Consider the following 12,712-nt stretch of genomic DNA (forward strand, 5'->3'; position numbering starts at 1 on the left):
GCGAGGGCTGGCTGATCACATGCGTGAATTCACTAAGAGGCGCTTGACGCAAGACACAGATATCCTACCAGCATGTAAGCAATCATACCATGCGAATTGAAAAAGAGACGTATACTGATTGCGCGTACTCAACTGTAGTTCAGGGGATTTGCGGGATGTACGAGCAAACCAAATCTCTAATTATATTCCAAGGAGTTCCATTATGGACAGGCGACATTGCCGGAAGCGCGACGAGCCCTCAAATCACCTTCGCTTTATCGCTATCGTCATGGTATCACCGTGCAAGCCCAAATCATGTTATGTTCATCTCAGAGGCTTGTACACGACGTAATCACCTGCCTTCGTGGACGTGGGCTGGTTGGAACGGTACGGTTAGTTGGCGCTTGCCCCCCGATCGTGAATACGTGGCATATATGAGTGATCTCATTAACTCCACAAGCCCCAATATTGTTTGGGCGGCGAATATGTACCTTTCGCATCCTGAATGTCAGTCTCGAGTTCGACTGCTCGACAGAGACTCTATACGTCGCTTATCAGATGGGATGTTATCAACACTTGAGATCAGAGACCCGTACTTCTTGAATACCTTTTATAGGATCAAAGATGTTGATCGAGAGTGGTCTTGGGGGAAGTTGATTGGAAGGCCCGGTCGTGAAGAAAAAATGTCATACAGTTTTGATAAGGACATGGATTGGTATAGGATGGGTCACAAGAAGGGTCGCCTTGCTTTCACCGCCATGTCGATCGCCATCACCCAGCAACAATGGACCGCCAAGCATGTCTCTGGCGAGTTCATTAGTGTTCTTATATTTGCTGGAAGATTCTGCGATACGGAACATGGAGCGGCACGGTTCCTGACGTTGCGAAAAGTACCTCAGTCTAGTCCCACACTGTGGGAGCGGGTTGGTATACTCTCGTTGACACTTGCCTATCTAGAAAAAGGGGGATGTCGAGATGTCTCTGGTCTTTTCGCCCGGATACCGGCTCGTCAACAAACTGGCAGCAGTATAGTAATCCAATGAATCAGGGACCATATCTCGTGGGCAAAACGTTTATCGGGGGCGGCTTTACTAGTTACGATCAATCGCAAAGACCACTGCAGGAAGATCAGCACGCACCATCCACCTGAATACCAGCAGTATAGCAATCTTTAGGTCAAGATATGAACAGAATTATAATTTCTTGGGCCATTTGGCTACCGCACTACAGTTGATTACCAATCTTCGAGCACAAATAAAGGACTCTCCGCTTCTGTGGCTGCATTAACTTGTATCTTTCTATAGCGCAGCACACCTGACTACGTTTTTAAGTTCTTGCACATAGATGCTCGGTGAAATCACTCTGTGGTTGATTTCTTGATTGGCATGCTAGCTACAACATATTCTATTAGTAACTTCGATGGCGTACTGTATACAAAGACATGGTAAGATTAGTCTGAAATCCAGTTTGAGTACTGACACACTTGGCAACTGAACTATGCACCAGTGATTCTTATCAAATTGCTTTTGGTTACGATGGCAGATGAGCTCACTAGGGGTCGCGAGAAGCTCAATGTATCTACAAGTGCATTGGACTGTACGGAACACGAGAGGTAATCATAGTTGGATGTACGGAAAGATAGTCTAGCCGGACACGGTTATCGAGACGCGGACACGGCCCCAAACGCCAGCAGGAGGAGATGAGCTCCGATTGTTGGTTTCTGAGGATCTCAAGACCACCAATCCGGCCTTGGCTTTCGCGAGAAATCCTTTCCGATCTCCTAGTCTATCTTTGCCTGGTCTCTACCTTTGACAGTATCGTCTTCGATTGTACGCATGGCGCCCGAGGTAGAAAAAGGCTTTAACTCGTCGAATTTGTATACGCTTGTTGCCAACACACGAGTGTTTTAAGTACTTCGGTAGTAAACTTATGGAGCATTGGTACGTCTCACCTACCTTTTCGCACGTTTTGAGCATTAAGGTAGAGATTTTTGCCTACGCGTATACGCTCGCGAGTCGACTGGTAAGCGACAGGGCTAGATCGTCGGCCGATTCCGGCAACTATACCTAAGCCGCAGAGGTTCTAGCACAGCATTGAGAAAACGCCATTTCGCGTCCAGTCTTTGCAAAAAGAGATCAGATTGCCATAAAATGCTTCTACGTCCAGCACGCACCTGCACACGGTCACTCCACACATCAACACGCGCATTTGCGGCCCGACAATCCATATACCCACCGAACGACGCTTCCCGAAACCGGCAAAACCTAGTTCCTAAATTTTCGACCAAACAGTCATCACTGAATCTGAGCAGACGATCCATAGCAACCTCAGTACCTCGACTTCAACAAATTGGCTCCGCAGAACGGATCTCAACATCCAAGATGGCAGGTGACGACCACTACCTTACTCTGTCATGCCCCGATAAAGCAGGCATTGTGTATGCTGTCACGGGTCTCTTAGCGAAGGAAAACCTCACCATTCTGGATCTACAGCAATTCTCCGACCCAGACTCCAAGACTTTCTTCATGCGCGTCCATTTTGGACACTCCCCTGATGTCTCCGCACTACAAGATAGCATGAAGAAGCTCGCCTCGGAGATGAGTATGACGTACCAGATCCAGCGGGTAGACGCAAAGCCTAAGGTCCTTATCATGGTGTCCAAGATCGGCCATTGCCTCAACGATTTATTGTTCCGCGTCAAGTCTGGTCAACTCAAGGTGGATGTACCAATCATTGTATCCAACCATCCCGAGTTCGCTGAACTAGCAAAGAACAACGGTATCGAATTCCACCACCTACCCGTAACCAAGGATACCAAAGAGAAACAGGAGACACAGATATTGGATTTGATCAAACAACACAACATCGATCTTGTGGTTCTCGCACGCTACATGCAAGTGCTCTCGCCTCGTCTGTGTACAGAAATGTCGGGCAAGATCATCAACATCCATCACTCTTTCTTGCCTTCTTTCAAGGGCGCGAAACCGTACCATCAGGCTTATGAGCGCGGTGTTAAGATCATCGGGGCAACCGCACATTTTGTTACAGCCGATTTGGATGAGGGACCAATAATTGAACAGCGCGTTGCGAGGGTTGATCATGCTTTGAGCCCCAAGGAATTGGTGGAGGAGGGAAGCAATGTTGAAAGTCAGGTCTTGGCTGCGGCGGTCAAATGGTGGAGTGAGAAGAGGGTATTTTTGAACGGTCAGAAAACCGTCGTGTTCAACTAGAATGCTCATGCAAATGGACGAAAAGCAAATCGATGGATCCAGTGAAACGCAAGGACTGTTTGGCTTTTTGGTGAAGGCATTGTGGCAGAGCGGTTGGATGGGCAGATTTGCTGAGGTTTCCATCCAATCCTAATGCAGTATGTGTCTCGAGACGATGCTAGAGGTATGAATCACTCGTGCAGACGTCCGGCTCCTCACGACACTCTTCGTGGGGCAAGACTACAGGTCATTGCGACTACGTGTATCTGCTTAGTGATGTGGCGAGTTACATGACGAGTGTCGATATTCCAGTCAATAGGGTCATTGGCATATACTGAGTTGGGTATAGGAGCAAGTATCAGTATAAATTTGTTTCATGGATCACACGCCAAAGCTTCTTAGGAACAGGTTTGCCTACTCAACTTCCATCTTTGCCTTGCTTACCTTTCTTCTGCTTTTTCGCTGATTCAGACCCGCATATGGCGTACCTCTGACGATAGGCACAACTTCGGAAGCAACGCCAAAAGCGCAGTGATGTGGAACTAGAGGGCCACCGCTGCCTTGATAACCATCATTTCGCAGGTAGTCCTCTTCGCCGTCAGCAAGAGCACCAAATTGAAGTTTGGTGCGCATCAACTCCATTGGGAAGGAATCGTTGCCCAGACACGCGCCATGACCGATATCATCTAACGTAGTGTTGCGAGTAGTAACCAGTATACGAGAAAACCCAGTCGAGAACGTCGTTCCATCTTGCCAAATCGTTAGAGCGCCGAACAAGAGAATGAGGAAAGTAACGAAGATGACTGGCGCATAACATTGCCATAACCTCCCAGGTACGTAGACGAAAGAGGACTGGAGTCGTGACCGATTCACTGTGAGTTTTTCTTCGGCTACCACCAACATCTCTGGTACTGATAGCAATGAAACCACCATGTCTGAATAGAAGGCCTCAATTTCAGCCGTGAGATTGTTCTTAGGCTCGCTGTTTTTTTGCACTAGTCGTGTCATTGTGACGTTCGAATGGACTTGTGCGTAGTATGGCCCTGGTTTTGGTGCCGTAATATCGACATGTCCGCGAAGAAACTCCCTAAACATATCGCCGATTGCATGATATGCCGCAATCTTCTTGTAAACACCCACGTTGTGTCGAGGGCTGATGTAGTTGTCCGTAGGCCTGGGCATAGTAGTGTAATCTATCTTGCCGTCAACCCCACGCGGAAAGTCTGTGTCCATGACGGGCGCTTGGTGTTTTAACTCAATCGTGGATTTGAAGGATGGCTCAGTGAATTCCCATTTGACGGTATACCTAGCTTCCATATGTATGCAGCGGATGATATGTGAATCATAGCGATGTGTCCAGTTTATTGCGAGTGGGTCGTCTGTCGCTAACTCTTTTGTCGAATTGAATGCGTAACCGATCCACAACACAGGTTCCGACTTGAAAACACCTAGATCTGATGGGGCTTCTCCAACAGGTATTCCCCCGTTGCCCGCCCGAAATTCAGCGGCTTGAGGGCGGGGGTATGCACCTTTGTCGACCTCCGCATAGTACACGTAGCTTCCTTGCGGTGCTAGAATGCTCATGTTAAAAGGCGCATCTGAATTATTTGATCCTTCCGTGTCGTCAAAATTACTTGCAACCTCCTCGCATTGATAACTTGGCCCAGTGAAGCTTTGTTCGTATGTGCAATTGTAGGATCCTCCACAAGCCTCTTGTCGAGCACCCTGCCTAATGTTTGGATGATCCATACCATTGTATGCTAGCAGAAGCGCAATGCGCCTTAGCTCTGCTGATGGCTGATCGTAATAGTCAAACCACCCTGGGGCTGCGGCAGCAAGATCGGTGGTATTGTAGTACATCATCGACCTCTTGTTGCTTCCATCCTCTAGCTTGACCGGGTGTCGCCAATCTTTTGTGGACTCCACCGAGAAGTTGAGCGTAGGAACCTTAAGATCAAGTACTTCGATATCGAGATAGGTTCCGAAGGTAAGTGCACCGGGTGAAAATATGATTGTTGCCAACGGAATCAGCCAGATAACCTGCAAGTCCGCGTTCGCAATTAGTGTATGTTTATATGTGGCTTGCGCCCGTCAAATTACTAACCATGGCGATGGCACACAGAAGCGGCGCACCCGATACAGTTTCCCAGTTCCCAAAGAGCGAAGGATCTTCTGTTGCACCGAATATCTGATCAATAGACAGCACAGTCAACGCCTGCTCTCTGAAAGCTCTCCACATGCGCTGTCGAAAGACAAGTACCACGCATGACCCAAAAGCGACTTTTGAGAGGTATGCCAACGCGCGCCCGTAAAGAACCCATCGAAACTTCTTGTCTTCATCGTCTTCTCGCCTCTGGTGCAGGAAGGTGTACAAAAAGTGCTGGAGCAGCGCAAACACGAGGCCCATGAAGAAAGCAAATCCCATGAGTACTGGTATACGCCAATGTATATGCCATCTTGTTGACTGGGTCGCCCGATGCGCAATGAGCCTCTCGGTCATAGGATCTGTTCGCGCTCTCGAGATACCAGACCCAAATGAATACAGCGTGTCTGGCGTTCTGGAGTACGACGGCCGTGGCTGAGGATAGGATGCGACAGAAGAGAGCATATCATGCTTTCTATCACTGGTTTCCTGCCGCCAATAAGCAGCGCCTGGTGATTTTGGCGTCGTTATAGGTATCATCTGGATCCCTAGACCTGGGTCGTTCATATCTTCTTCGAATCTCAATGGGATGTCGCGCCCAATGTCGGAGGACTCGTCGCTTGCTCTGGCAGGTGTGGAAGCATACTGTGGTCTCGAGACGCGGATCTCGGGAGACGCAGGTGAGTATGAGTACCGTAGGGTTGAAGGCTCCATAGCTGTAGATCGTCGAAGGTATCACAGATTTAGCTAACGTACAACATGCATCACTAATGCATTTTCTTGAGTCTGGGAGCCCAAGGTTCGATGTTGAAGAAATGAATTGTTTCAAAGTATAGAATTTCCTAGGCGATTTCCAAAAGACCGGTCAACGCCCTCGGAACGGCCGCACTGGCGTCGCGGCTGAACTGCAACTCCTGGAGGCTGAGCAGTGGCCTTCAACCAGTAGGAATTCTACATGTGTGAGGCTCATCATCTGATGTCAGTCGGAGTCCGATGGTCGCACGGCAGTGCTGCAGCGAATAAGCATGGGACAGCAGTCAGCCGCATCGCACAGCAAACTTTCCAGCCCCCTGGCGGCATGCAACCACTTCAAGTGCGCGAAACAACCATGATGAGACAGTTGTAGCTACTTACGACGAACTTGGTGGAAGCTGGGCTTGGACATCTTGGACATGGTTGCGCCTGGTGGGCGGCGAGGTGGTGGTGAGTGAGAACTTCATATGACGAAACGACGCTCCCCGAGCATGCGCGCTAGCCTTTGGGCACGAGCCAAACTTGCAGACACGAAATGTGCAAATTTGGCTGTTGGGCTTGCAGTTGTTCGAATCTACGGAACGTGGCGGCAGAAAGAAACAGCGGGTGTACGAGTAGCTAGAGGCACAAATAAATCGGTGCATGCAACCATGGTCCTATTGTAGATAACTCGAAGTCGTAATACAGATACCTGCAGTGCTTGCCTTGCTCTACTACGTTTCCAGGCAAACCGGTTGAGCTTGGCGGCTCAGCCTGTCAAACCTCGTAGAACCTTCGGGCTTCGTCCTCCGTGACAGGACTGACGTAACTCTTCTTCGAGTCGATGAGTCCATACCGACTTCCCTTAATCTTCCACCACATATCTCGGCGATTGCCATTCAATTTTCCGCCAAGAATATCTTCCTTCAGCCGCACCACAAACGTGTTGTACATCTCTGGTTCCTCGAGCTCGGTGAGCTCTTCTCGCATGACGCGAATAGCTTCAAGTGCCCGTCCATAAGCGTTGTCTCCAATACTGCTGCTAATGAGGTTATGGACTTCCTTCGCAATACCTTCTACGGCTTCTTGAATGGCGTCTAGATCGTCAGAGGCGGCGAGAGCTTGCTTGAACGAAGGTATGAGGTTGTTGGTTTCGATCTTGACACGCTTGGGTTTACCGAGGAGTTCGTCAACATCAAGGCCTGAAAGAGGCTTATCGCGGTCTGTACGTTGCCGTTTACCACGACCTCTGACCTTTGGCGGAACCTTTTTGACGTCTGCTGCTTTCTTGACGGAATCCAATTGCTTTACAGCCGCTGCGATGAGCTCTGTTGGTGGCTGTGAGTATTTCATCAGGATCTCCGGCGGGTCTGGCATGGGTAAGGTGGGATCAGGATGTGTCGCCCGCCATTTTATGACCTGGAGGATACGATGGACAAGGGGGGAAAATGTGTCTTCTGGTTTGGCGTATTCTTCCTCATTGCCATCTTCGTCGCGACCAAATGTCGATAAGTCCATCGCATCGACGTAGTGGCTCATGGCATTGAGAAGTTCATCTGTCGGTAGATCTTTATGCTCAGTGATGGTCTTGCCGCTGACTGTGAGTTTGCGATCCAATGGCGGGAACTTGTATCGTCTCATGTCTTCTTCGAAAGGCAATTCAACGTCAACTAGAGCCTCCCACTCTAACTCGATACGCGGAACAAGTAGTAGCAACACTGGAGGTTTTAGATCCTTCGCTACCAAACGTGCAACCGCATAGCAATCAGCTTCGTAGAGTGCGTGAATGAAGGACGATAAAGCGAGCTGAGCTTGCGGGTTGGCCTTTTGCGGCACTATGAAGTTGGCGCGACTCAAGGGAAGATAACGATCAAATTCCTCACCCTTGATAAAGCCCACTAACTCCAGAGCCTGCTGGGTTTCCAATTTCACAACGTTCATGTCAGATTCCGAAATGTGCACCGCTGTTCTGCCGTATTCGTAGCCACGCTCTAGCTCATCAAGCTCGACTGGCTTTTTCAGGCCGGGCTCATCCAGGTTGTCCACCTGGTAGAGGCGCTGATTGTGGACCGCTGACAGATCAGTCATTGGGTAGTCCTCACCAACTACAGTCGCCGATGACTCCACGCTTGGGCCAGATGCGCCAGCATGATCTGCACGCACTGCGAATGTACTTGCTGTGGGTGGCTTCGCAATCATGGTACATGGATACCGTTCAACGTCGATAGTGATAGTGGCCTCGTACTTGCTAGCATCTCCCAGTGTAAGTGAGCCTCTGTAGCTTTGGACTGGTCGGGTGTCCTTAAGGCGAGGGGTATGAAGCTGCTCAATAGCTGTCGCAAGTGTGCCGAAATTGCCGTTGCAATCCTCTACAAAGCCTTTCAAAATCTGCTCGTTCTTTACCTAGATCATATTAGCTCCATTCAAGCTTTGGCACCCATCCCTCATACCTTTCGAGACTCTTTCGTTTCTTCTGTGTAGCCTACATCTGGGTCGTCAAAGTCTAAACCAAGCAGGATAATCTCGAATGGAGCATCTGGATCCTTGATCTTCGAAGCCATCTGCTCGAGGTCTTCAGTGTCCATTTGGCCACGACCGTCAGTCACGATGATGACCCTACGATCGTACTTTAATGGGTTGCCTTTTGTCCCTTTGGTTGCGTTATCAATCATGTGTACAGCTACCGCAAGGGCGGAGAGTACTATTGCTATTAGTAAGAAGTGGCTTCACAAATGTCTGCCACTCACGATCCCCATTGTCCGTTTTGCTTGGCTTGAGTTGCTCTTGTAGCATTCGAACATCGCCTAGTAGATATCTAACGTCTATCAGCAGGGGCAACGTCTCTTCTAACGTGGCACATACGACTTTAGTTCCGAGAACACCTTAATGTTCTCATACCCTTCACCCTCTTCCATAATCCCAGCGAGATCGGTCTCGTCCGTTCGGCAGCCAATGACACTCATCAACGCGCTCTTCCTGCCTGTGGCAACCTGAATTGCTGTTAATCTATTCTTGAAACCGACATTTGTGTAAGAGTTGAAGCATTACCGCACATCAAACATACTAAATCTCCCAATGAACGACGACTTACGGTAGTTGTGATTTTGTCCCACACATACTCCAATGCCCAGTCAAGGTCAGTCTGCTCGCGGCCATTCCTCTTCTCGCCCATCGACCGCCCCAGATCGAGTATGTAGACTGTCGCCTCTTTACCCGCCATAGTCGTGTTAGCAGATGCTTCTTTTGCGCGCTTCGCGTATGGCAACTAGCGTCGCGTGCCGTTAATTTCGAGGCGTTATGGACCTTCAGGGATGAACAAATTGGCTAATCGTGGCTATTGAGAACGTGTTCAGGTGATGAGAAGATGGTAAGAAAGAAGAGCAACCACTGTGGAAAAGCCTGTGGTCGCTCCACGAAGTGGTGCAGCCTGTTGCTTTAGGCAGACAATGCACGGACCATGACGCGAGAGCACGTGACAGAACCAGCTGCTACGAGGAGTAAGGACTGGCCAGGTAAGTTCTCTACAACACTTATTAAAATTTTCTAAAAGGCATTTCTCACATGCTTTAGCACAGCATTTTTATTCTGAAGGAATTTTATTTGCGCAAAGACACATATGATATTGAGGTGATCAATGGGTAATGAACTTGCCAGAATGTCGTACTGGAAATCCGAGCCGCAGGTGCAAGACACTTACTTTCCACTGGTGAAGGTCTTTTCTAGCAAGGAAACTATCCGAATCTCATGGTGAGCTCCGCAGGTTTGCTTCCCATGACTTGTTCAATCTCGTTCAGGTTCTCCTTTGTCAATTTCCTGTACACATCAACCGCCTTGACGGTCTGATATATCTGCTCTGGCCTTGACGCACCAGTGATAGCACTTGAAACATTCTTGTTGGACAAGACCCATGCCATAGATAGGGTAGCAACGTCAGTATCAAGCTTCTTAGCAATGTCCATGAGCTTCTTGATCTTGTCTTGTTGCTGATTCCAGGCGTCGCTCCCGACAGTTTTGATGACGGATTGAATGTAAGGGTCGTCGGACTGGCGGAGGCGCGAATCGTCGGGGACACCGTCTACATATTTTCCTGTGAGAAGGCCACCTTGGAGTGGGGAGAAGATTGTGAGGCCAAGACCACGACGTCCATAGAGGTTCGCGTCTTTGAACTCTTGGTCGACCTTGTCTCGACGAAGAAGCGAGTAGCCTGGCTGTTCGACGATAGGCCCAATAAGGCCAAGGCGGTCAGCCACAGCCCATGCTTCTTCGATCTCCGATGCTAGCCACTCGGATGTACCTAAAGTGCGATGTATGAAGTTAGCGTATGTTACACATACCTCTAGTACATGGAGATACCTACCCCAGTAAAGGGTCTTGCCAGTGTTGATCAGGTAGTTGAAGGCGCGCACAGTCTCTTCGATCGGAGTGTAGCGATCCGGACGATGAGCGTATAGAATGTCCACATAGCTTAGCTGTAGGCGTTGCAGAGAGGCTTCCGTGGCTTCAATTAAATGCTTTCTTGACAACCCGAGATTGTTGATCTTGTTGCGGGGCGAAGGAAGGGCGGAGTTGTGAGTGCCCCAGTAGATCTTTGTAAGTTAATGCACTGTCTTCACGAGGTTTCGTTAAGACTAGACTACCTTGGTGGAGACGACGATATCATTCCTGTTCCAATTGAAATGTTTGATAGCGCGGCCCATGACTTTCTCCGACTCGCCTTTTGCGTAGCCTTCAGCGCAATCGAAGAAGTTGATCCCAGCATCGAAGGCTGCTTTAAGACAGGCGAATGTGTTGTCATCGCCAACGTGTCCTCCGTAAGTGAGCCAACCACCAAGCGAGATGGCAGAGATCTGCAGTCCGCTCTTGCCCATGAAGCGGTACTCCATCTCAGGGAGATCCTTCGGTGCTTCGGATTCAGACATGCTGTAAAGGCGAAGAATAGTAGATGGGTGAAATCTCAACCGTAAACTGCGGATAAGTCTGGCTTATATTGCAGCAGAACCCTAGTCGACAACTACCATGTCAATAAGCAAGCCACCAACGAAACTGCACGATGGAGTGCAGGACGATCTGCTGGATAGGGTTAATTGTCCAAGACAACCATCTAGAGTGGGGCACTTCGCTGCAAGATACCCCGCACAAAGGGCCCAAGGGCGTAGACGACGCGGATAGTGCCAACTCCATCCCGCCTGTCGTCATCGCTACGGAGAAAGGCGACTTTAGACGGTGGAAACTAGGAGACTGGAAACACGAAATGGATAAAGAAAGAGACTGTAAGTGCAAAACTCTAGGGTAACGCGTGATGGGCTTTGAACAATGCTGGTTTGTTGTAAAGGTTGTTCCTAAGATAAGTTTGAACACGACGTTCCACTCTGCGAGCAAGCACTGCTTCACCAGATCCCAGGGACCATTCTCTTCCGCGGACCTACCTTATCGGCGCCGAATTTCTCCACGTACCAGTTCTTCGTACCTACTGCCGTCACTCCCAAGTTTGTAGCGACGAATACAGTCGCGCAGATTAGTGTCCAATTGACCCAGCTACCTTCTGGGGCTGCCAGGAGCGACAACAACGCATAGATAGCGACCTCGCAGGTATAGTGCGGGCAGAGGAGATTGGGAAACACAGTATGCGACGGAAGCTGGTAGTCGTTGCTTTCGGTGCGGAGACGATATAGATAGCTGTGGTAAGAGTGTTGCAGCATCTGGGCTGTGATGACACCCGGCACGGATGCCCAATTACCGACAGTGTTGCTGGGTGTCTCAACCCAGATGGCCATGTTTATCGTGGTGTAGAAGAGGAGACCAAGTACCCAGTGAGCAAACCACATTCGGCTCTTGCTCGTTGAAGTATATGCGTAGGACTCGAGCATGCGGCGCAGGCCTTGAAGCAACATGAGCACCCAGACAATCTGCTGCTGCCCACCAGCTTCCCAGACGCGTAGTCTCCATGCCCAAAACAGCGAACAGAGCACCGATGTAATATAGAAATGGGTGAAGTAGTTGTGGGGAACCTGCAGCGAGGCGGCGTAATCGAGAATGCGGGTGAGAGCTGGCTGCTGCTGCTGCTGCTGAACGGGTAGCACCTTCCTCCCGCTTAGACCAGCGACACGAGAGCCATAGGCAAGAAAGCGAGAGCGCAGGGCAGGAACGGCCTGGATGACGAGGATCTAGTAAGCACGCTGATTAGTGAGGTTGCAGGTGCGACTGAGTGGTGTCGCGATACAAGAAGTGATGCAGCGAGATAGAAGGCGCGCAGCAGAGCCACCGAATGCAAGTCCTCGAGCGACAACGATAGCGAGGCCATGGTGGGATGGTATTGGAGAGTGTACAAGGCCTGGGGCTGGTGACGGCAGAATGATGAAGGCTTGACTGGTGCTGACCGCTTGTTCGATTAGTGAATCACGTGCTATGGGGCCCAATCTCCTCAGTGGTTCAGGCTAACACCGACTGAACCAAACAAATTGGCCGGCAGGAGATGACGAGGGCTAAATAACGCGGCAAAGGCCGTTTTAGCGGCAGTTTGGAACCTTGGGAGACCTGTTTCGGCTGGTTTGGCGAGCGACGAGGAACACGGGACGGGCAAGACAAGACGGCTTCATGTGAGTGGGAGAGGCCGACTGGCAGAACATGGAGCCACGCAACATCAGACGTC

At 49.9% G+C, this 12,712-nt stretch overlaps 5 protein-coding genes across 5 annotated transcripts; 1 reads left to right on the forward strand and 4 right to left on the reverse strand.

The window, feature by feature from the left end:
- Positions 1 to 2,360: 2,360 nt before the first annotated feature.
- On the forward strand, positions 2,361 to 3,209 carry J4E82_006183 (uncharacterized protein; the record flags this gene model as incomplete). Its single annotated transcript, XM_051732440.1, has 1 exon — positions 2,361 to 3,209. The coding sequence occupies one exon, from the start codon at positions 2,361 to 2,363 to the stop codon at positions 3,207 to 3,209; it is 849 nt and encodes a 282-aa protein (XP_051587806.1).
- Positions 3,210 to 3,602: 393 nt separating this feature from the next.
- On the reverse strand, positions 3,603 to 6,045 carry J4E82_006184 (uncharacterized protein; the record flags this gene model as incomplete). Its single annotated transcript, XM_051732441.1, has 2 exons — positions 3,603 to 5,228; positions 5,293 to 6,045. 2 exons carry the CDS (start codon positions 6,043 to 6,045, stop codon positions 3,603 to 3,605), a joined length of 2,379 nt encoding a protein of 792 aa, XP_051587807.1.
- A 795-nt stretch (positions 6,046 to 6,840) lies between these two features.
- Positions 6,841 to 9,283, reverse strand: KU80 (ATP-dependent DNA helicase II subunit 2; the record flags this gene model as incomplete). Its single annotated transcript, XM_051732442.1, has 5 exons — positions 6,841 to 8,466; positions 8,514 to 8,764; positions 8,811 to 8,878; positions 8,926 to 9,053; positions 9,128 to 9,283. The coding sequence occupies 5 exons, from the start codon at positions 9,281 to 9,283 to the stop codon at positions 6,841 to 6,843; spliced, it is 2,229 nt and encodes a 742-aa protein (XP_051587808.1).
- Positions 9,284 to 9,794: 511 nt separating this feature from the next.
- Positions 9,795 to 10,982, reverse strand: J4E82_006186 (uncharacterized protein; the record flags this gene model as incomplete). The annotated part of the gene is made up of 3 exons (XM_051732443.1): positions 9,795 to 10,357; positions 10,421 to 10,649; positions 10,701 to 10,982. The coding sequence occupies 3 exons, from the start codon at positions 10,980 to 10,982 to the stop codon at positions 9,795 to 9,797; spliced, it is 1,074 nt and encodes a 357-aa protein (XP_051587809.1).
- Positions 10,983 to 11,450: 468 nt separating this feature from the next.
- J4E82_006187 (uncharacterized protein) lies at positions 11,451 to 12,364 on the reverse strand (the record flags this gene model as incomplete). The annotated part of the gene is made up of 2 exons (XM_051732444.1): positions 11,451 to 12,227; positions 12,284 to 12,364. 2 exons carry the CDS (start codon positions 12,362 to 12,364, stop codon positions 11,451 to 11,453), a joined length of 858 nt encoding a protein of 285 aa, XP_051587810.1.
- Positions 12,365 to 12,712: the final 348 nt, after the last annotated feature.

The sequence above is a fragment of the Alternaria postmessia genome (assembly GCF_024291825.1).
Source record: "Alternaria postmessia strain BMP 2775 chromosome Unknown scaffold_35, whole genome shotgun sequence".
Classification (NCBI taxonomy): Eukaryota; Fungi; Ascomycota; class Dothideomycetes; order Pleosporales; family Pleosporaceae; genus Alternaria; species Alternaria postmessia.